This window comes from Rhineura floridana, chromosome 2 (genome assembly GCF_030035675.1).
Source record: "Rhineura floridana isolate rRhiFlo1 chromosome 2, rRhiFlo1.hap2, whole genome shotgun sequence".
Taxonomy (NCBI): Eukaryota; Metazoa; Chordata; class Lepidosauria; order Squamata; family Rhineuridae; genus Rhineura; species Rhineura floridana.
The window spans coordinates 45,146,696-45,171,804 of record NC_084481.1 but is presented as its reverse complement, the minus strand read 5'-3'; the positions used below and the strand labels follow the sequence as shown (position 1 = coordinate 45,171,804).

General features: G+C 41.2%; 1 protein-coding gene across 1 annotated transcript in view; it reads left to right on the top strand.

Moving 5' to 3' along the window:
- The window catches only part of MYO3B (myosin IIIB), a 357,902-nt gene that overhangs the window by 267,111 nt on the left and 65,682 nt on the right, over positions 1–25,109 (top strand). Inside the window, exons 30-31 of the mRNA XM_061608529.1 lie at positions 8,537–8,600; positions 9,998–10,133. Of these exons, the coding sequence (XP_061464513.1) occupies positions 8,537–8,600; positions 9,998–10,133 (200 nt within the window). The remainder of the gene's footprint in view (positions 1–8,536; positions 8,601–9,997; positions 10,134–25,109) is intronic.

The window sequence follows — 25,109 nt, the reverse complement described above, 5'->3', positions numbered from 1 at the left end:
CAACTGTCTGTGGATGATGCTACTGCCGATGCTTAGACTATCACCACTCATCATGGAGCATTCAGAGTAAAATGCCTCCAGTGTTTTTGTGGCCCCTGGAATTTTTCAGAGCTTAATGGAGGACATTCTCAAAGGAGTAGCAGGTGCCATACCATATTTTAATGATGTCTTGGTTGCCAGCAACTCCATTGCTGAACTTGCCTCACAGGTGCGGGATGTACTGCACCGTTTTGCTGTTGCTAGTCTCTGGGTCAAGCATGAGTAATATGTATTTGGTGTTTCCCAATTTGAATTCCTTGGCTACAGTATTGATGCTGCTGGCATTCAGCCTACCCCAGAAAAAATGTAAAGCAATTCATGAAACTCCAGTGCCCCATAATAAACAGGAACTCCAAGCCTTCTTGGGACTCTTGAATTTCTATCATGCCTTCTTGAAACATAAGGCTACAGTGGCAGAACCATTGCATCGCCTGCTTGACAAGCATGCTGCATGGCAGTGGACAGCCCGGCATGATAAGGCTTTTTGTGATGTAAAACACCTGATCATCTGACAGTGTCTTGGTGCACTATGATGAATAGAAGCCCTTGATTCTCACATGTGATGCATCTCCATATGGTATTGAAGCTGTCCTGAGCCACCAACTAGAGGACTCTTGTGAGGAGCCTATCGCTTTCTATTCCAGAACAATGTCTTCAACAGAACAGAATTATGCCCAAATTGATAAGGAGGCCCTGGCTATTGTGGCTAGTGTAAAAAAATTCCATGACTATGTCTATGGTTGACCATTCACTGTTGCTGCTGACCACAAGCCATTATTGGGATTGTTTGCCCCTAACCAGCAGACGCCTCAAATATTATCTCCACGCATGTTGTGGTAGGCGATTTTCCTGAATGTGTACGATTATACATTGCAACATCTGCCTGGCAGGAGCCCATGCTGATGCTTTGAGCCGCCTCCCTCTCCTTTCTGCTGGGGTTGATGAAACCCCTCCGCTGGACGTGCTGTTATTAGAGTCATTACCAGAACCACTCCTCCATGCTGGGAATATTGCCACTGCATCGTCCAAGGACCCAGTTCTTGCCCGTGTTCTCAACTGGGTGTGGAGGGGATGGCCATTAGGGAAGCTTGAGGAGAAATTCATACCATTTGTATCCAAACAACATGAACTATCAGTGCACAAGGGATTCCTCCTGTGGGGAAATAGTTGTCATTCCTACTGCGTTGAGACATCGGGTGTTGGAGGCCCTACATGTGGGACACCCTGGTATAGTGCAAATGAAGGCTCTGGGACACAGCTATGTATGGTGGCTCGCTGTATGGACAGCGAGATTGAAGAATGCGTCAAGAGATGTGAGAAGTGTCAGGTTTCAAGACCAGCTCCACCACATGCCCCAATGCACCCATGGGAATAGACAAAAACACCATGGTCACGGCTTCATCTCAATTTTGCAAGCCCCTTCCAGGGACAAACTTTCTTGATTGTTGTTGATTCATACTCCAAATGGTTAGAAGTGGTTCCGGTATTGTCAATGACATCTCGTATTGTTATCAAGACCTTATGCAGGCTTTTCACAACCATTGTCTCAGATAATGGGGCCCAGTTCACATCTGCAGAATTTGTACATTCCTGGATAATGCACCGATGCCTTGCAAGTTTTCTCCTGACACAACACATCACACCTTGTGCCACAACAGGAAGGAGCCCAGCTAAGCTATTAATGAACAGATGACTAATGACTCTACTTGATCGGTTGCATCCTGACTTGACTGAGGACCGACCAAGGGAGTCCATTGCAGTCCAAGGACCTGCACGGGTGTTCACCCCAGGTGACCGTGTGTATGTCAGGAACTACGGTGCTGGTGAAACATGTATTCCTGCCACTGTGACCCAAGCCACAGGCCCATTGTCCTACAGGGCTCAAACATCAGACAGCCATGTGTTACGTCGACATGTAGACCAGATAAGAGGACAAACCCCAGCTCTATCAGTCCTCTCTGAGGGTGCTGGAAATACTCACGTGGAAAAAGAAAATAAGCCAGTGGCTGCTCCTGATGCTGGACAAGAGCAGTTGCACCTGGACTCTGAAGTGGACCAGCATGAACCAGAGCCAAATGGGGAACTAAGGGATGCACTATCAGCTTCAATGCAAAATTGTCGTTGATCGACCTGCACCAGGGTTCATCCCAAGTATCTTCAGGACTATGAGAGCTAGGGGGGAGGGGTGTAGTGTATTGGCCCTCCAGGCTTGCCATACTAGGAACTGCTGAGTCAGCCCCAGGCTGTGGTACTTTTAGTTCCAGGCCTGCCTTACAAGCAGCACCATGCTGGGGGCCTTGTTCCCTGTATATGATTAGTTATAGTAAAGTTCTTGTTGTTTAGATCATCTGTGTGGCCTCTTCCTTCATGAAACCTTTCAGCGTACACAGGAGTTCAGTTCTTTACTCCACACTTTGGCCATTGTTTTATTATGCCAGGCTCCAGAACTAACATAAGCAGCTATAAAAATAGAAAAGTTACTATGTTTTTTCCAATTGTCTCTGTAGCCCCCTGCACCACCATCCCACTTTGTTTTGGAGGGTCCCCCAACTAAGGATGGTTTTTGTTTTTTTAAGGTTTCTCTCAGTTTCTCATTTTTCCATTTTTAAATTCAGTTCTCCACATTTCTAATAAAAATATTCCTCATGAAAATTCATCAGCATTTTAGTGTGAATTTCTTATAAACTTTTTGTATGCATTTTAACTAATATACACACTTTTGCAAGTGATTTTCCCTACTATAATGCTTTTTTATGTTATTCATTCATGTGTGCATTTTATGTACATCTCCCCCTAATATATGCATTTATTACACATTAGTTGAAGAACTGCATTGCAATATTCAGAGAAGAACATTTCAAAGGATAATTGTGCTTTGGTTAGCATATTGGTTCAAAAAGAGTGAATTAGATTATATTTCTACCCTGATCCTTACCCCCAATCCTCCAGAGCCGATTTTCAGGGAGATGCAGAAGGGGAAGGAGAATCAGGAGAAATGTGAACTTCTCCCGTTCTGAAGACGCTCCCCCCCAAAAGACCCCCACATTGGGCCCAATAAATCTTTTCCTGTGACTTAGAAGTATTTTCTTCTTTATCAGGACATCTATTTCCCCCTAACATATTGCGTCCCATGCAGTTTGTCTTCCCTGGTGCCCCTTGTTCCCAATCCTCAGCCAGGCTCTAGTACTAGAAATGAGCATGGCTGGTAGAAAAGCAAGTGAGGGAGGGGCTGCAGGGGAAAAGCATTGGCACCACCATCACCCACGTTACACACCCATGTCCTCTTCTGCTTTAACTCACACACACCTCATCTCACACTTGACATGTGATTCATTGGGGAAAGACTGTTGTGTAAAGACCTGAGTCTGGGGCTGCAATGTATAGTTTGGCCCCTATGCATAACCGTTCCGTGAGAAGAGTGGAAGCACAGCCATTTTTCAGTTATTTATATACAGTAGTTATGCTAAGGAAAGTGGGAACCGTTTTCTCCTTGGAGGAGAATAATCCCTACTGGTTATATTGAAGCAATTCATGTTGTTGATGCTACAGGTAAAAATGACCAATACAAGAGCATCTTGTCATCTGTTCTCTATGTACTTATTTAATTATTATTTAATTGTACATTTCTATCACACCTTTTAAAAAGAAATTTTCTCACAAGTCACCACAAAACCTACAGGATCAAACTGTATGTTTTGACTAAGATTGTTAAACATCACTCAGGAGAAAGTCAAACACAGTTTATCAACTAAGCCCCAGCTAGCTTGACAAATGATCAAGGATAAGAGGAGTCATAGTCCAATACCATCTAGAGGGCCCTGCATTGACTACCACTGGCATTGAAACAAATTCTGCAGGTGGTTGTAAAACCACCTCAAATTCCCCAGTCCTGAAGTAAATGAAGTATGGGCACAAGCTGGATATCAAATTCATGCTTAAAACCAGTAGGGGCCAGCGGGACTGCAAAGGTGGGACTGCGTTGCTCTTCTGGCTTCCCAGCGCTAGGCATTGCTGCTGGTTACAAAGAGGGGGAGCGGCAAGGTAACCAGCAGCAACGCACAGTGTTGAGAAGCTAGGAGAGCAACACAGCCCCACCAGCCACTACCGCTTCTCCTGTGCATGTAAAAGATGATATCAGGTAGGGTAGCTAGCTCCACCTAGCGGTTGAAGGCAAAAGAGCACTGTTGAAGTTTTTTTGCAGGTCCATTCCTGGTCTGTGCCTGTTCCAGCCTCAGTACTCTTTTGCCTTCACCAAACACGATTGGACTCTCTCTGCCTCCATTGGTTCAGGACTGTATTGTTTCTTGGGTCCTGTTTTCACGTTATTTCAGTGATTGGTGTTGTTTTCCTTTACTGTTTGTTCTGTCTTTTGCTCTAACCTTTCCCTTCCAGTTTTTTTTTAAAAAGACCTTGTGTTCCTTCCCTTGGAAGTTTGCTTCACGGCAAGGAGCCACCAGTGCTCCCCCCAGCACCAGGAGCCTTCGGCCTCTCCAGGCCCCCACCCTCCCTCCCCACCAACATCAATACCGTCTCTGTTGGGAGCAAGCTGCAGCAGCAGCCGCCTTAACATCCGCAGCTGCCTTCCCACAGGAGGCAGTGTGCCCAGCCCACCCCAAGGCTTTTCGCACCCTTCACCAACAGCCAGCCCTTTTTTCCTGCGCTTCAGCAGTAGAGGGAAGCGATGGACGGGTGCCATTGTCTCCCGCAAACTGCAACTGCTGTCTCCCCCCAGTCAGGAAACCAGTGAGGAGGACGGCTACAGCTGCTGGTGGGATCTGCATTTTCCCCCCAAGCCGCTATATTAACGGCCTTCTAGGAGGGCAGATGTGATCTTCACCACCCATGGGGGCACCCCCAAGCACGTCTTTTCCAGCCGCAGTTTCCACAGGCCCCTTTTTACCCCTGTAAGCCCCACAGCACGCTGCTGCCATGGGGAAAGTAACCTGCAAAACAGAGAACCCCCCAAAGAGGATGAAGCCACTCCCCCCCACCTGCAGCAGACGCAGCATTGGTGCCCTTTCCCAGCCAGGTCACAGGGCAGTCACATACTTCAGGGGATCACTCAGGAACAGCTGTAGCCCACCCCTGTACCATCAGGCATGAGGTGGCTGAGGCGCAAGTTATGGCAGGCAGGGTGGCTATGGAAGGCAGGACGCCTGTTACCAATAAGACGACTAGTAGAGACAGGCAAGGCCCTGTTCAACAGCCAAGGACCCAGACAGACCTTGAAACAAAAGTTCCAAACACATATGGAGACTAAACGATAAAATAATCCAACAACAACGGAGTTATTGCTACCTGGGCATGAATTTTTCCTCAAATCTATCTTGGAATCTCCACTGTAATGAAGCTAGGCTGAAGGCTACCCACTCTGTCCACCAATTATGCCGCTTCTTCCATAGTAAAGGTGGCAGACTGGTCCCTCCTGCTCTGGAAATTTTTAATAAGAAAATCATCCCCCAACTTCTCTATGGGGCAGAGATCTGGGGTTACAGCTTTACCCCCCATCTAGAGAAAGTCCAGAACGGCTTTCTTAGGTCTATTTTGGCTACCCCTCCTGGTACCCCTGCCCCCTTTTTAAGGTTGGAGACGGGATCCCACTCGTTGGAGGCTTATGCCCACATAGCCTTGGCATCCTATTGGTTGCGCCTAGCTGGGATGGATGACTCCTGTTTACCCAAAAAGTGTCTTTTGGAACAGTTGCAGTCATCCCATCACTTCTCTTGGATTGATCGAGCCAAATCTAAACTGGCTGTCTATGGGATCTCTATTGTCTCCTTACCTTCCCGTTACTCCCCAAAGGCCAGAAGACTGCTCAAAGAAAGTATTCTTCTATATGCCCAAAGGTGGACACTCCACTTGGCCTTTCTATCACCCTTGTCCCTTTGGTATTCTTGGTTTTTAAGACAACATTCCATATGGAATCCTATCTTTCTTTCCTCCCCTCCCCTTGGTTGAGAATATCATTTACAGCGCTCCGCTTTCAAACGATGCCCACAGCCATTCTAGAGGGCTGTTATAATAAGATCCCCTTTAATTCTTGGGTGTGTATTTGCCATATGGGAGAAGTAGAGGATATTGGTCATTATCTCTTAAGATGTCCGTTATAAGGATCCTAGAGATAAATTTCTTGCCCCCATTATTTCTAACCTGCTGGATAGACCGGTTTTAGAACAAATTGCCTCCCTATTAGTCGGCACGGATAAATATGTGACTACTCGGGTAGCTAACTTTGCATTGGCGGCTAGGAAGATCAGAGCTAAAGTTACAAATAATGTGGAGGCGATCTAAGTTAATTATTTTTTAAAAGGATGCAAAGAGTTACCCTCTTCACAGACACATTCTACAGATGTATATCTTTTATGTATATAATTTCCTAAGACTGGATGGCAGATGTGTTTTACCTAACAAGGTATTTTTGTATATATTTCATGTAAATCATGTATCATGTTTTTTGTACTGTGTATTTTAACTCCTTTTATTTTATCTTTTTTAACCTTTTTTGCGGTGGCTATATAGCTTTAAGCAAATAAAACAAATTAACTTGGATGATGGTTATGTTAATAGGTTTGCCATTTAATCTCATTCATATCACTCGCTCAGACCTTGCATTATAGCTCCTAATTGCTTTTGCTATGTCACTTCTCACTATTAAAGCAACACCATTTTTCTTAATTTCTCATTTCCTCCATAAAATATTTTGTAGTTGCCTGATTGAAAGTGTCCCATTTCCATCCATTTTAATTCACTCACGCCAAATATTGTAATGTGGATATGTTCCATTTCTTGCTTGACAATTTCTAACTTTCCCTAGTTTGTGCTTCTCACATTCCATGTTTCTATTGTGTGCGTCATACAACTCCAGACTCTCCTTTCGTATCTGTGCCCTTCAGCCTCTGGGCTTCCATGCAGCTTTGACCCAGTGGCGTCATTAGTCACAGCACTACTTATACTTGTCTGTTGTTCTTCCCCAGTAGCTCTCTGAGTGCCGTCTGACCTAGGGGTCTCATTTTCTAGCACTATCTTGTATTGCATTTTGGATACTCTGTTCATAGGGTTTTCATGGTAAGAGGTATTCAGAGGTGGCTTACCATTGCCTTCCTCTGAGTTTGGATGTATCTTAGTCTGGTGTCTCAGTTTTAACCAGTCCACCTTGGGTGACCCTGCTAGGTTCTAGCCTCTTGATCTAGATTCCTGACAGCATTGCTCTCAGCTTCTTTGATACTCTCAGCCCTCCTCACCACATTAAAGTGTGTATCCTAGAGGAGGAAAAACCCATTAATGTTCCTTTAACGCCGCCCTGAGCTCCTACTGGGAGGAAGGGTGGGATATACAGTATATCTAACAAACAAACAAAGGCTGTGGAAGTTTCCTGAATGGGCAATACACCACAGGGAGGGGAGAAGACACTAATACTCTCTAGGGGTGTGGGGATGTGGGATTTTTTTAAAGGAATTTTGAATTGAGAGACACAAAGATGAGCAGAGAATTCGTAGCTTGAACTATCTAGAATGGAGGAGGGGGTTCAGGGGACCTCTTGTACATGTTTGTTTTCAATATACTCTGCATGTATATTCATAAATAAAGCAAATATTGCAAAGATAAGTCTCCAGTGCTTGCTCAGTCAAAGGACAAAAAAAACCTTATAGTCCATTTGCTGGATTTTCCCTCCTCTTGGGGACATTAGGAGGATGTAACAATGTTTACCATAAAACTTCATTATGGAGGGAACCAAAAGAGATTATAGTTGTGTACAGGGGAGAAGAATACCATGCATTACTGATGCTTTGCTGCTTGCTTTTATGTTTGGGAGGCAGCAGACAAGCTGCATAGGAAATAGATTTTTAAAAGGTGGCTTGCCTCTTCAATGAGCAACAAACAAGGAAGCAAGCAAGCAAGCAAAGCATGAGCTGCATGCACACTTCTTCCCTTTGCATGCATGCTACTACTATCCTGGTCAACGTTTTTAAAATAGGAGACATTTATTTTGTTAATTTTAAACCAATGTGTTCCATGCACATTCATAGTGCGAATAGTGTGCTTTTAAAAAAATTAAACACTATATGCAGAGAAAGAGTGTGTGTGTGTGTGTGTGTGTGTGTGTGTGTGTGTGTGTGTGTGTGAGAGAGAGAGAGAGAGAGAGAGAGAGAGAGAGAGAGAGAGAGAGAGGCCTTGGTAATTATATTAGGCTATACTGATTGATTTTATATTGTTTCCATGTTTTTACTGGATTTATTGTATTTTAGTTTGATTTTACATTTGATGTACCCTGTCCTGGGATCACTTGTCTGAATGAATGAAATGAAATGAAATAAAATAAATAGTAATTAGCTTACCTAATGAACAAGTGTGATTGATGGGGTGGACATACGGTATGTGGATAACTAGAAGGAAACCATACCAAAACTTTTTTAAAAAATTAAGATGCAATTAGTACTATTAAAATAGTAAAAATATTAGGATGATGATGATAATACAACTTTTTGTTGTGTTTTAGGCAGCAAAGTAGCAGCCCAATTTCTCCTCCAGAGCTGGATTTTCTTGACAAACAAACAAGCAAGGTACTATGAAGTTCAGACTCTAAAATGACATAAAATCCCTGCATCTACAGTTCTGAAGTGTGTTCACAGTTGCTTGGCCTAACCATCAGAACATGAAACTGTTAGTGGTGTTTTGAAGTCTTTGAGACAAAAGCCTGCTTGGTAAGAACTTTAGAAAGGCAGGGAGGTACAGTGAATAAGAGAATCAAAAGGCTGGAAATCTGCTGCTGAGAATAAATGTTAGCTGCTCCCTGAGGTGATTTGTCTGTGCACTTCACTCTCTACAGATGTTAGAGCCTCTTTTTTAGTAAAGACCTGAGGTTCTTTGGTAGCACTTTGATATCCTGCTCGAATTCAATATGTGAAATGGAAGAGTCACTCTGTGACTGGGAGCACAGCACAGTCTTTGAAGTCTGATCCAATTTTTGCTGCTTACCATTTGATGTTGAAAGGATGAAATGAAGAAAATGTACCGTTTTTGCCAGTAACTCTGCTGAGCATATGTAAGATTAAAAAAACAAAATCCCTTGGATGATGTACTTAGAAATGTTAAGCAGATTAATACATTCCTATAGCTTTTTTTCTTCTTCTAAAGATACAAATTAACTTTGAGAGGAAAATCAGCATACAGTACATGCCATTATTAGTTGCCTATATGGCAGGATAGAGACGTGAACTGGTGGCAGTAAAGAAATAAACACTTGTGCAAGCATAAAAATTGTGTTGCCCAGGAAACACAGGGCTCGATCCACTCAAATACAGGTGCTGTGTGCTCGTGTATAAATCCTGGGGGGTCACCACACAAGACAAAATCTTTTCAATGCAGCACCCCAGTTATGGAGATCAGACTGCCCTTCACATTATATGTGTTCAGATGGCGACTCAAAATTTGAGTTTTTTGTTCTGACAGAACTTCTGGGCATAATAAGAATGATGTACAATTTAATTTAAATATAATTTATGGCTGTCTACTGCTGTATTTTTTGTACTGTGCTTTTGCTTTCAGTTGGGTCTAAGTTAGTCCTACTCAGATTAGACCATTAAGATAATATACATGATTAATTTAAATACATTGATTTCAGTGGGTCTACTCTGAGTAGGAGTAGATTGGAAACAATCCTTTGTTTTAATGCTGTACCTTTGTTGTTACCTGTCCTGGGCTTTCATGAGAGGAAGGGCAAAATATAACAACAGCAACATATGAGGGAGTCCCAGAGGGCTCAGCAGAACTGGACTGACTGGATCAGATCCTAAATTGTTCTAATCTAACCTTGAGTATGTGCACAAGACTATCCAGAAGTTTTGATTTTATTCTTACAAAGCCATACATGCATATTTTCCTGCCTGAATGGAATACAAAAGACTGATTTGTTTTTCTGAAAGCAAACTTTCTAATTTTTCTTTTTTTTTAAAAAAAGGGTTCAGCTGACACTTCACTACCTCTGGTTATTCTAAGACATTCAGACCAAACAAAGGATTTTCAGCTCCCCAGCCACTCCAACACAATGGCAGATAATTGGTTCTCTTGTCCACTGAGATTGCATGAAACACAAGGTAAGAAATGTATTAACATCTAAAAATGGCCCATCCTTTAAAGTTGGAATACCTAGTTTTTGTGAAAAAGTCACAGCAGCATCTTATAAAGTTCCATGAAAGGTGGGCAATATACCCCAAATCCTGCAGAGGTTCAGTTATTCCGTGAATCTTTTTTCTTCTTCCTTGTACCCAAATAATGGAAAACCACTACGATAGTGTACCTTCTGTTTCTGTCTACTATCTCTACATTGTTACTGTTGCTCTGCATTTTAGGCACGTTTTGACAGCACACGTGGATCTCGCAGTTGTAGCTAACTCCCAACAGTGTCTTAAGGACAGAGCTTGGAAGTAATTTGTTACAAGTAACAAATTACTTGTAATTCATTGCTTTTTTGAGGAATGAGTGGGTAATTGTGAAGTCCTTCCCCAGCACCACCTGTGAAGCTCTCATTTGGGGCTACCAGCAGACAGGAACATCAGGTTTATTCTTACCCTTTACAGCTCTAGCACAGATCTCCCTAGATCCCACTGCTAGGCAGCACCACCAGTCACTTTCTGTAACCCAAACTTCCAGAGACTTTGCCTAAGTCTCTCTATAGCTTGTTACTTTGTGACTGTGTGCCTATGCTGTTCCCAACCCCCTTGTATCTTTATATTTAAAGCATACAACTCTGGGTTGCTCTGGATATGTGACTTGTTACAATCTCTCCCTTCACCGCTGCCACCATTAGATACAGTTTCTGTTCAGCCTTGGTAATTACCTTGCCCTCCCTTCTGGTCTGTATATTCCCCCAGCCAAGGATCAGGCCTTTGGTAAACCAAACAAGTATTTATTTAATATCAGAAATAACAAGATTACTTAAGGAATGTTTCACAAGCGTATGGTTTCATCTATATTCTGTTAGGTACTTAACTTCTTACTAATTGCCTCAGAACTCCGACTCACTCTCCACACCACCAAACCTCCAAACCTCCAACCTCTCTCTCAACCTCTCAAACACCACCTCCTAAACACCCTCTAAAAACCACCTCCCAGATTCAACTGTCATTCTTCCATTTATACTCCCAGCCATTCAAACGCTCAGCCAATCATCTAGCATTCTACCGCTCATGTACTCCCCCCTCCTCTTTCACTCTATTTACCATATATCTTCTATATAACCAGCACTTACCATATTTACAATATAATCAGGAACATCACAGTAATTCCTTTACATTTTGATTGTAATAGAACTAGGAGTAATTTTATTACTTTTGTGGAGTAATTATAATGTTTCCAGCATTACTTTTTGGCATTACTTGGAGGGGGGGAAGTCTTCTGCTCCTCTGACTTGTGGATGAAAATCATGTGCCTCAAACTGGGCTTCTGTGCAGCGTCGCTCTTCCCTCATGCTCTGTGGGTGGGTAGGAGGTGATGAGGGAGGAGGTGGAGAGTGAAACAGGGTGGAGTGGAGAAAACAATGGTTTAAAAAAATTGATGGTGCTGATGAAGAATGGACTGGAGGGAAAAGGCGCCGGAGGGCAGGAACACGGATAGAGGAGAAGGAGGCAGCAGCAGAATGGAGATGAAGAACTGTGGAGGTGAAATATGACGTGTGTGTGTGTGAATACTGTGTTTGCACTTGGCACACAAAGTGGCCTCCACCACCCTCTCTGGCTACTGTGCTGCATTTGCAGTATTTTAACTTTTTTGCATCTCAGGGGGAAATGTTTGCTTGAATGAGTGTCCCTTAGTTGGTGGCAGGGCAGGGTCTGGGAGATGGTTAAGTGAGAGAGATTATGCTGGCTGGCTGAGGGGAGGGTGCACTTGGTTTAACGTGCAAAGTTCTGAGTAGTGGCACTGACTCCCTCCCCACCTCCCTTACCAGCGGAGTGACCACCATTGCTATCTTATGGATAAAAAGAATCATTCTACTACCTCTGTATGTGTGTGTTTATTTCTAATGTTGTTTTAGGCTACTTAGATGTGCAGCAGCCAAGACCAGCACCTTGTAGGTGTTTTTTTTTAAGTAACTGAAATGTAATTGTAGTGATTACTTCTGAGAAAAAGTAATCAGTTACTTTCAGAGCAATTGTAATTGTAATGGTAGTTACTACTTTTTTGGGCCATGTAATTGTAACTGTAATTTATTGCTTTTTAGAAGTAATCTTCCAAGCTCTGCTTAAGGATATATCCTGTGTGGACCTGCCTGAATTCTGAGATCATCTGTTGTGAGATCCTCCTTAAGGGAGGCAGGTGATAACTGGGGAAAGGGCCTTTTCTGTGGTGTCTCCGTTCTGGAGCCCTCTCCCCAGAGAGACATACTGAGCCTCTTGTCCTTTTAGGATTACCCCCAAGCCTATTTGGTTTTTCATCTCCTTCTACTGATATATTACTGATATTTTCTCTTTTTTAGTCTGTTGTTTAGTGTTCTCCCAGTAATTTATTTGTTTTGATGCTTTTATTGCTCTAATCAGAGCTAAAGGGTGAAATATTGTATTTTGTAAATAAATGCATAAACAAACAAAAGCCCTTTGGATTTCAGGCATCCTGTATGCACACAACCCCAGGTCCAAGTACCCTACAGATTATTAAGTTTATTGATTTACCTTTTTTTTTAAAATCAATCCAGCAAAGTGTCCAAAGAAAATTATCTAAAGAAAATTGTAACTAGTTATCAGTCCATTTGCATTTATATCCTACTTTTCCTCCAAGGCGCTCAGGGCATCATACATGGTTCTTTCCCCCTTATAACCTCACAACAACCCTTGACATAGGTTAGGCTGAGAGATAATGATGGCCCAAGGCCACTCAGTAAGCTGTATAGGAGTGGGAATATGAACCTGGCTTTTCCCAGACCCAGCCCAACACTCTAACCCCTACATCAGAGGTGGGCAGAAGATAGATTGTCATCCACCAGGAAAGCCAGGGGGGAGGGGCAATGCCATGCATCTGGCCTCCCATCAGCTGTGTTATTGTGCTTACCAGGAGGGAGAGGAAGGAGAGAGGAGGAAGGGAGGTCAGCATAATATGGAAGTACCAGACTGGCTCTGCTGCTGTGCTCGTACAGTGCCGACCTCCCTGCCACCTCCCATCTCAGTAAGTGTAGTGACGCAACTTATGGGAGGCCAGGTGTGCAGCAACATCCTTTTATGTTGGCCATCCCTGGGACTTACTAGTAGATCTCTGGGTGATTTGCAGTAGATCAGCAATGGTATCTGATTTCCAATTGTCTAACAATAGCTGTCATAAATGAGCTGGGGTCAAAATCACAGTGTGGAAGCAGGAGTGTGTAGTCAAGGACAAGTCAAGATCTGTAGCTGACGATTTAGTCCCATGTGCATAGAAGTGAGAAGCAGGACGTCATAAAAGGAAGATACAACAGACTGTGTACAGAAGGGCGGAGAGAGGATGCAGCATCAAGTTGCAGACATAAGGGTCTGAGAGGACGTGCGTTCAGAAAAGCTAAAGAACAAGCGAAGGCAACCTGCTGCTTAGGCAAAGAACTCCAGGCTGCCCTGGCACTTACTGTTTATACCCAGCAGCGGTTAGCAGTTGCCAGCAACTTTCTTATGGTTAGAGAGATCCAAACTGGTATATCTGAGATCAGTTGTGCAGCAAGAGGGGAGCAGTGCAACCTGCAACATCTGGCCCAAGTGCAACATTCATAGATTGAGATCTGATGTCCCCTGACCTTGCTGCACATGATTAAATGATTTTACTCACCCATGTATGCCCCCCAAAATTCAAATTGTCTGTGTTTATGTTAATAATAATAATAATAATAATAAAATTTTATTTTTGAGTCGCCTATCTGGCCGAATTAACGGCCACTCTAGGCGACGTACATTAACATAATAAAATAAATACAATATAAAACCAATACAAACCACACTCAATAATCAACTAATCACCCCTCTTACATTAATCAACAGCATTAAAAATTAACCCACCCCAGAGAACCCATAGGCCTGCCTGAACAGCCAGGTCTTCAAGGCTCGGCGGAAACCTATCAAGGAGGGGGCATGGCGAAGATCGAAAGGAAGGGAATTCCAGAGGGTGGGGGCCACAATCGAAAATGCCCTCTCTCTAAATATTTATATAAATTGTATGTAGTAGCTAAGTGAGAAAGAAGATCAGGCTGTGGCACCTTGTGTAGAAGAGGGAATTTCAGTTCCCTATTTGGCTACCTTTTTATCAAAATAGATTCCAGGGCTGTCCAATGAGTGACCTTGGCCCAGTCATGGTCTCTTAGCCTAACCTACCTCACAGTGTTGTTGTGAGGATATAATGGGGAGGGGGAGTATCATGTATGTCACCTTGAGCTCCTTGGAGAAAAGGTGGGATATAAATGTAATAAAATAAAATATATGAAATAATGCTAACATTAATTATAATTTTAATGAGAAGAAAGAAGAGGAAGAAGAAAGGGTGATGTGTGAAATTATTCACAACATTCAAGACATAGGCTACGCCACCCTATGCATATTTAAGCAGACAGAAGCCTCACTGTCTTCAATGGGGCTTATTTCTAGTTAAGAGTGTATAGGACCTCAGCCTCTCATATATATTAAGCAATATCCACTTCAAGAACAGAATCTTCTATACATTATAAATACAGTAGGTGGAAAAATTATTATACACTTCTTGTGGTTTTCAATCCACATGGATTAATGGAACAGGACTTTTAAGGATGTGTGCATTATGCTGGAACACTTTAAAAGGATTCCATATTAAACAATAAATCTGCCAAATGAAACAATTACCTCCAAGCCTGCGTTAAGAGATGTGACTATTAACACTCCTGGCTTTCTCTTTAACACTGAATAATACCTTACTCTCTGAGGTGCCCAGTAAGATGGTAGATGTATTATAAGAGTAAAATACTGCTCTTGCTGAGAGAAAGTGGTGGAATTCTGTAAATGGGGTAATAGAGAATCCATTGTAAGCAAATACAAGCTGGCTTTATGGCAGATACCGTATCAAAGGAGCACCAATTAATTTTTTGTTTTGATGAAGAAGCAGCTACACCATTCACTTGATCTATGAAGGAAAGTAGGTGGAAACATGCAGCCACAGACTCTCATGGCAATGTATTTAAAGCACTTAAGAGAAGCAGTGATTATCAATCACTCTTAAATGAGTAAATGTTAAAGATATAAACCTGTTAAAGACTAATAACCAATTTCAGTGCTTTTGAAAGTGTAGCTCTTCAGCTGGAAATTCAAATGCTTTCACACCCCAGTGAGCCTGGATTGCACTCGGTGCCTGATGTGTAGTTTTAAGTATAAAGTGCTTGAGCCAAACTGAAATGGCAAGTACAGTGCTTTTTTCCTTAGAATAAATATAGCAAATAATGTATTCAATGAACAGCCGTTTCAACTGGCCATATGTGCAGCCCGATCCTGTGCAAATTTATGCATAAGTAGGTCAGTGGAGTTTCATGCCAAGTAAGTAGGGTGAGCAGATGAAACAAGAGGACAGGGCTCTTGTACCTTTAATAGGTACAGTATGTAGAAGAGGGAATTTCAGCAGAGGAAGCTTGTCATGTAAGCCATCCCTACAGAAATCCCCTCTTTTACACAAATATTAAAGGTACAGGAGCCCTATCTTCTGTTTCATCTAGTCATTTTGTAAGTGCATAGGATTGCAGCCTTGGATAGCCTTTTTCCTACAAAAAGTAGGTTTGGGACAGGGCAATATGAAGTAGTGACAAGAGGGGAAGGAGTGCTTAAAACCCTTTTCATAGCCATCGCTTTCCCATTCCAAATAGTGTCCTCCACTGCTGTAGTGTGGTGTTTCAAACACATTGCTGTGAGGGATGCAGGCCACATTTCCGAAAGAGCAATGCTGTAATTCTATCAGTATGCACACTTACTTCGGAGTAAGTCACATTGGTTCAGCTGTAACTCTGTCTAGCTCTTTCCCACATACAAGTGATGCTATGAAGATGGCAGATGAATTTCTTAAACCTGAAATTCACCATGAAGATCAGAATGCAGATGAGTTTGATTTTACACGTGATTCTCTTTGGCTTTCTGCATTGCTTTCTGCATCACATTTCAGAAGTGATACATGAAAGACAAAAAAGCCATCATGGTGTCACTTGTGAAAAGATGCTGGTGCCTGGATTATTTTAAACAAACAAATCTCCTTCCTTCATTTTTAATATGCCTGACATCTCCTTCACAGACAATGTCCCCAACACTTAAAATGGGCTATCAGTCTGAATAAAAATTATTGGAAATGCAAAAGGTAGAGTGGCTAGATGCAGATGAGAAGAGGACCACCACACCTTTAATAATTGCATAGAAGAATGGGTTTCTGCAGATACACCTGCAGAAATTCCAGCTGTTGCAGGTGCAGGAGCCCTCTTCACTTTTGTATCTGGCCACCATACTAAATGGAAACAAAGTTTTATTTGCTTGTCTGGTGTAGGCCTCACTTAACTCAGTGAGACTTACTTCTGAGTAGACATGCATAGGATTACATTGCTGGATCCACAATCAAGCCTTGAAGCAGGATAAGTGTTAATGCTTACTGAGCACATTCAGCGTGTTCTTAATTTCCCCAGTGGACTGAAGAAGACAACTGAAGATCTTGTCCCCTTTTAAAATAATATCTATTGAGCAAAGTCTTTGCCCAGGATGGAAAATGGAAATGACTGTCTTCAAGTTGATTCCAACTTGTGGTGACCCTATGAATAGGGTTTTCAGGGTAAGCCGTGTTCAGAGGGGGTTTACCATTGCCTTCCTCTGAGGCTGAGAGGCAGTGACTGGCCCAAGGTCACCCAGTGAGCTTCATGGCTGTGTGGGGATTCGAACCCTGATCTCCCAGGTCATAGTCCAACACCTTAACCACTACATCACACTGACTCTCACAGTAAAATTCTTTATATGTCTACTCAGAAGTAAGCCCACTGAGTTCCATGTGGCCTACTCCCAGGTAAGTGAGCGGAGGACTGCAGCTTACAGCTAGCACACTAGGCCTTTATGTTACTTCTCTTTGCAACTGAAATACTGAACAGTTTTGCTTTCTTCTTGAATAAACAAATAGGGACTTTCCACACAACCATTTTTATGCACAAAGTTAATCTTCTCATTTGTTGTACACAAGCCACATGTTTTCCCTTGGTGACACTGGACTATTCAAGATCCAGTTTTTCGTCACTGGTATAGATATGTGCAGGTTTATTACAATCGTTATTTGGTGGTTGTGTATGGGTCATGAGACCCACTTTATCACTGGGCATGAATGACATGATTCCTCCTTCTCCTTCCCTTCCCATTGCATGTTGTGATCCTTTGTTTTAATTTTTTTTCTACAAAAAAATTGCTGGAAGTCTGTGCACTCCTATGCTGTACAAGATCTGAAAATAAGACATTCTCAAGGCAATCACAAACCAACTGAACCAAGAACCACTTTAAGCTTCCTGGGTGAAAGCACTCCCAGTCTAGAGAGAAGCCTCTCTCAGTTTCATCTTAGCATCACGTCCAGCTAAAAGTTCATTCTTACTATCATTTACTTTAGCTCCTTAGTGGCTGAGGGATTCCCTACTGTGCCATGCTAGCACCAGAAAAACCTTTTTGCATCATTAAATAAGTATTGGTGAACACACAGCTCTCTCCGCTTTGTGAATCTGTTGTCTTTTGTATTGTACATATATCCAATTTAGGAGGGAGGAAAGAGGGGCAATCATAGCCATCTTCTACCCACCGCCTGTCCAGAACTTGGCCAAAATGTAAAGAAACAGTTCCAGTTTTCATATGATTTGCCTAGCTGCTTGACAGAGGGTTGTCATCTGCCATCAATATTCGAATTTCAACTAAAAGGAAAAAAACTCACCTCTGTTTTTCAAAGCCGTTTGTCCTTTCTAGGGAACCCAAAAGCCTTAGTTACATAAGGGTAAAATACAGATCTCTCATGGAAAATTGTCAGCAGCATTCTCACCAGAGAACAAGTCCTGGAATTCTTTGAGGAAAGACAACCGTCCCACTAGTTTAAAAACCTGCAGTGACATAGTTAGACTCATAGTATGGAGGCTTGCATAACTATCAAACAAGGGAAGAAAAGCATTTATTTTATTTTGTATCTCACCCTTCCTCCCAGAAGGAACCCAGGGCGGCAAAGAAAACACTCAGAACACTCTAAAACATCTTAAAAACAAAAGACTTTAACATATTACAACAAAACATATTTTTTTTAATTAAAACATTTGTACGTATTTGGACCGGTTGTGAAGAATAGGCCAAAGACACAATAAGTAACAAATGATATGTATAACGCTGGTGTGTGTAACCTACGTTTAGGTCTAGACTGTACACTGCAGACTGTATACTTATATACAGTTTATTGGTATTGCTTTTGAAGAGGAAGGATCAGCTATCAGTATTGATAAGAACTGGTTCAGGGCTGAATCCTTTGATGAAGATCTCTTCTGTTCCGTCTGTAGACAGCTAAATCATCAGTCTGAACCAAATATGATCTTGGAGTCATGTTTTGTCCAGTCACTCTCGCTGGTTTCCACACTCCATCTTGCTGAACATTAACAGAATCACCAACCTGCAAAGGTGGTAAAGGCTTTGAACCTTTGTCAAAGTAAAGCTTCTGTTTTTCTTGTCTTCTCTTCAGATGTGTCTGTATGTCACCTTTTACCAGCTGAGGTAGTAACAACGGTGCTGAGGTAGGCAACCTGGTTCTTAAACGTCTCTCCATTAAAGGTTGTGCAGGTGAGGCTGTATCTACTGTAGGCGTATTTCTGTAATCCAATAAACTAAGATAAGGATCTGTGTTATTCAGACTAGATTTCTTAAGAATCCTCTTTACTGTTTGGATTGCTGTTTCTGCCATTCCATTTGATTGAGGAAATAGTGGACTGGATGTTGTGTGAACAAAGTCCCAATCTTTGGCAAACATTTTAAAGTCTCTAGAGCAAAACTGAGGACCATTATCACTCACAACCTCTTCAGGTATACCATGTCTTGCAACTATAGATTTGCAGTGTAAAATTACTGATCTACTTGTAGTGTCTTCAAGCAAACATATTTCCACATATTTTGAATAATAATCAACCAAAAGTAGATAGTCCTTTCTTTCAAATTCAAACAAGTCCATTCCTAGCTTCTGCCAAGGTCTTCTCGGAATTTCATGAGGTAACATTAGTTCTTTTTGGCTTTTATTTCTGAAGGTGTGACATGTGGTACATGACAGTACCAATTCTTCAATTTGGGCACACTTACCTGGCCAATGTACAGCTTCTCGTGCCCGTGTTTTATATAATTCAACACCCAGATGACTCTCATGTGTAATATTCAATATCTCTTTCCTCAAATCTTGTGGTACTACGATTCTGTCACTTTTAAAAATGAGTCCATCATGGACACTTAATTCCTCTCTGTAATTCCAATAAACACATATACACTCTGGAACTTCTACACTTCTATCTGGCCACCTCTGCAAAATGGCATTTTTCAGGATTTGCAAAATGCTATCATTTTCAGTAGCCACTTGAAATTCTTTGAGTTTTGATTCGGAGATTGGTAAATAAGATAACATGAGGTTAACAGCAACCTCGGCTTCTTCAGAACTTATTCCTTCACCCTGTTCAAGATATGCCCTGGACAGGGTATCAGCAATTATTAATTCTTTGCCTGGTCTATAGTGCACTTGCAATTGATATTTCTGCAGTGTTAACTGCCATCTTTGGATTCTTGGAGGTGCATTATGCAAAGGTTTTCTGAAAATTGCCTCCAATGGTTTGTGGTCCATTTCCACAGTCACTTTTTTGCCATAGAGAAATTGATGGAATCTTGTGCATCCAAACACTATTGCCAACATTTCCTTTTCTATTTGAGCATAGTTCTATTGGGCCGCAGTCATTGCTTTAGAAGCATATGCAACAGGTGCACCTCTTTGCAACAGTACAGCACCTAAGCCTGTAGAACTAGCATCCACTGACAGAGTTACAGGTTCTTTCACATTATATTATTTCAAAACAGGAGTTTTTGTTAATAGTTCTTTCAACTGTGTGAATGCTGCTTCATGAACTGACATCCAGCAAAATTCAACATCTTGGGCCAACAGCTGTCTTAAAGGAGTTGTTACAGTTGACAAATTTGGGATAAACTTTGCTAGGTAAGTCACCATTCCTAGAAATCTTTGAAGATCAGCTTTGTTACTTGGACTGGGCATATAAGTGATGGCCTCTGTTTTAGATGAATCAGGTTTTAGTCCTTCTTTGGTTAAGATGTGTCCGAGATATTTTATTTCAGTCATGGCAAATTTGCATTTCACTTTGTTCAGTTTCAGATTCCTCTCTCGGCACCTGTCCAGAACTCTCTTCAGTCTCTCGTCATGTTCCTGTTTGGTCTTCCCCCAAACCAGGATATCATCTATGTAGCATGTGACCCCATCAATACCCTCAAATGTCTGTTGGATCATCCTCTGATAGACCTCAGGAGCTGAAGAGATACCAAATGGCATTCTTGTACATCGGTACCTGCCAAAAGGTGTATTAAATGTGCAAAGTCTGGAACTGTTGTCATCTAGCTGAATTTGCCAGAATCCACTACTGGCATCAAGAACCGTAAACAATTCTGCTTCTGCTAGCTTACTGGTAATTTCTTCTACAGTAGGCAATTGAAAATGTTCTCTTAAAATTGCTCTGTTCATATCTCTTGGATCTAAACATATTCTTATCTGGTCCCGGCCAGGCTTGTCTACAACCACAATTGAATTCACCCACTCTGTAGGTTCTTTTACCTTAACTATGACTTTTAATTGCTCCATACGAGTCAGTTCCATTTGGGCTTTATCCCTTAGTGCCACTGGAACCTTCCGAGGTGCATGAATTACAGGTGGAATCTGTGGGTTGATTTTGATGGCGTATTTCTCTGGTAAGCAACCTAAGACTTCAAATACATCTTTGTATTCAACTGCAACATCCCATTGATCTACTGGAGCTCTTTTCATTAAATCAACTCTTTGCACCAAATTTAAATTAGTCACAGCCCGGAGACCAAGTACAGCTTGTGCATCAAAGTCTACTATGTGAAATTCCAACTCACTCTTCGATCTTTATATTTGCAATCCAGGTTACATTTACCAGACACATGTAGTCTTTCTCCAGAAATATCTGGTATTTGAATGCTGAAGTGGTTCAGCTTGCAAGGCTTTATATGTTTTTAAAGACATTGTATTAGCCTGTGCTCCTGTGTCAATCTTAAAGGTCACATACTTGTGATCATTTATGAAAAGATCCATACACCACTCATCTTCCAGAGCTGTAGAATTCAATGTGCCAATGAGGAAATCATCAGCATTTTTTGCTGTATCTGCTACTGAGTACATTTGTTTGCGTTGAAGTTTTCTATCTCTAGTTTTACGCATTTTAGCAAAATGATTAAGTTTGCCACATCTTCTGCATTCCTTCCCATATGCAGGACAAGCATTTATGTCATGATGACTGATACCACACTTGTAGCAGGCCTTTGCTGCTTCTACAGGTCTCTGTGGCATTTCCTTTTCTTGGGGGCTGGTAATAGTGCCAGGGCTCCATTTGCTCTGAGGCTGGCTTACTTTTGGCTTTTCAAAGGTACTTTTGCCCTGTAAGGCATCCATTTGTTTTTCTGTTGCCCCAAAATCTTTCATCTGTTTTGCAGCCACTTCTTCTGCCCTGCATATATTCACTGCACACTCAAGGGTTAAATCACTCTCTCTCAGTAACTTGGCTCTCAATCTGTCTATCTGAATGCCACACACTATGCGATCCTTAATGAGAGAATTACAGAGCTCCCCAAATTCACAGGTCTGAGCCAAAAGCTTCAAATCAGTCACATATCGGTCTATCCTTTCTGCTTCACTCTGTATTCTAGTGAAGAACCTGTGCCTTTCATAAGTAACATTTCTTCTGGGCACACAATAAGCTTCAAATTTATTCATCAAAACTTGAATTTTATATTTATCTGCATCATCATCAAACTGGAAAGTATTAAATACTTCTCTTGCTTCTTCACCTGCCACATGCAGAAATAATGCTAACTGGAGTCTCTCATCTTTCTTATCTGCTCCACTTGCAATGCAGTACAATTCAAACCCTTGCTTCCATCTTCTCCAGTTCTCTGCTGCATTTCCTTCAAACTTTCCTGGAGGCTTCAACTGGTCCATTTATCACTGCCGTATGTTTTTAGGTAGTCTTCTGACACCATGTAATATTTGCAAGAGTTGAAATGAATCACAAATACTCGTTAGAAGGAACAAACTTTACTTAACAGTTGCAGCATAACCAAGAGCTCTGCTTTCGTTTTCCTACTGGTCCCTCTCCAAACTGATTCCCCCATCAACTACATCTAATTCACTTGAGTTCCTACTCACATTACACAGTCTATGTGGAACTATGTGAAGTAAACTGAACAGTTTCTGTAAAAAATTCACATCCCTGTCCATAGCAACAGTGAACCTATAATGTGGTCTTCCCATCCTCAGAGCCTCCTGCTTTTCATTCTATTCAGGACTTCAGGAAAACTAACCAGCTGTTCCTGCCCATCATCTCTGTTCACCTGGATTCTCACATCCATGTAAAAAAAAACAGGGACAAGATATTGGGTATAGTGAGGATACATCTAATAACACGGCAAATAGCTTCATTCTCTCTGATGTGACTGATCATATGTTTGGAGTCAGTGTGGATTCCCCCCCCCCCGCCCAAGTCAGATATGAGCCATTTTAATCCATAATGTAATTGGGCTTTTGTTGTTGTTTTTGAATGGCAAGATATAAGTTCAACGTATGCACGAGCAAACAAAGAAAGAAATAACTAATTGGATGGCAGCATTGTAACATATAACATATTATTGTTGTATACATTACTATTTGTATATTACTATTGCCTACATTACCGTAAAGCATCTTTGGTCTTCTGTTAGATGGTAGAACATCCAGAAATGTAAATGAACCTTGGGGTGGGGTTAGAGAGCAGGTGGAAGTTATGTGCTTTTTAAGGAAGGTAATAGGTAAACAATACTGTGATCTTTATTTTTTTAAATATTAAATTTAATATTAAATATAATTATTGTAAGACTAAAAACAAAAAAGAAATACTATAATGTTCAGAAAGAATCATGTAGTAATTATACAAAAATAATGTACCAAAGGAAGGGGTTTTCACATTTGAAATTAAAGTATCCAGCAATTTGTTTCTAACCAGTTTCAGTGTATGTGGTGGTGGTGGTGGGTCTGTCTCTTTCATTTTCTATCCCTGGCATAGAGCTTTTGACTAAGTACTTTTTCTTTGCCACTTCTTTGTCAATGGGCTAAGCTTTTTATCGTACTGTACCTCGCTGTGCTGTTATTATTGCTCAAAGTTTTCCTAAATATCCTCTATGAATCCCTCTGACAGCTTTTCTGGTGATGCTTAGCCACTGCTGTGAATACTCCGAAACAGCAGCATATGTCTCAGATGACAATCCTCTCCCTGAAATAGTGTACCTCCACAATTACTTTCTCTTCACTTCTGTCTTGTAGCTTGCTTAAGCTTGTGTGTTACTGCTGAAATTATTAAAATTGCAGCATGTTTTTTTCTGCTCTCTTTCTCTGCCAAGTCAACTTAGATCTGAGCTCCTTTAATCATGTTCCTTTATGACTGGAGATAAGAGACTGGCATTTTTGTATTTGTTTCCCAATCTTCCATTTGTAGAATATTTTCTCTTTATGTTCCCTTAAGGCCAACAAAATGCAACTACTTGGTTTAAATCACTGTACAGTTTTATATATGTATAAATTTGGAGGATGCATGAGAAATACATAATTTCTCACTGAGATCTTCTGATGGGGCACTTTTGGTGGTTCCCCAAGCCCCTGAGGTTTGGTTTGCCTTCATCAGGGACTGAGTCTTTAGTGTGTCAGGCCCTGCCCTGTGGAACTCCCTACCAGTAGAGGTTTGGCAGGAACCATCTCTTATTTCAGATGTCTTTTGAAAACTATATTGTTTAGATAGGGCTTTGCAATCTGAATTTTAATCAATTTGTATTTATTGATGTTTGACGTTTAATGATGTTTTTATGGTTGTTTTTACTGATTTTATTTTTATATGTTGTATCTCACCTTGATATATTCCTATGAAAGTGTTGATTATAAATATGTAAAATAAATAAATTATTGGCTTTTGGGCATTTAGCAAATGTACAGTAAAAACAAAATACACAATTTTGCAGACACAGCAGAGCAGGTTTTACAATGTACATAGTTTTGGACCTTCCAGAAAATGTAAAACATAACACATGCATTCATTTTATTTAGTGAATTTATTGTTCGTAAAACTGATGTTTTGTGAAGAAGGGAGCAAGGCTAAAGAAGTCTGAGTATTAATGAGGAAAGGTCTTCATACTACAGTTAGTCTATGGGCTGATTCATACGTGCATGTGCATCATCATTACTCATACATCACAGAAGAATTTGATGTATTGTCATAACTGAATTTGTGTGCTGCTGACCCTACTGAAACTTCATGTTTAAGCCGAAGTAAGAGATCAGTCTATGGTGGTTCTTTAAAGAATCTGTGGTGATGGAGCATTCACACATGTAATTGACCACTTGTTGCTGCAGTCATCAAGTAATGCACATGCACGTGTGAACTGACTCAATGTCGCAAGGAAATGTACAGTTCCTCCTAAGCCATCTTGCTTAAAATTTCTTTCCAATTTTTTCAGCCTCAAAGAACTTAAGTTATGGCTGATTTATATTATGATTTTTCATGTAGTAGGTAACAAAGGTTGTGAAGACAACAAGGACCACTAAGATAGGTTCACCTTCAAATGTGAACTGAATTGAATTTCTCCCCCATTCCTGTTTGGAAGTATGTCCGATAAACTCAGGAATGCACTATCACTTAAGTAGTACAGCTTAAGAGACTTTGGCTTCAATCCTATAAATTCTTACTTACCAAGAATTAACTTCCAGTTCAACTCATTGCAACTTATCTAACTTCCTTTTTTTTTTACAATAATTTTTATTCAAAT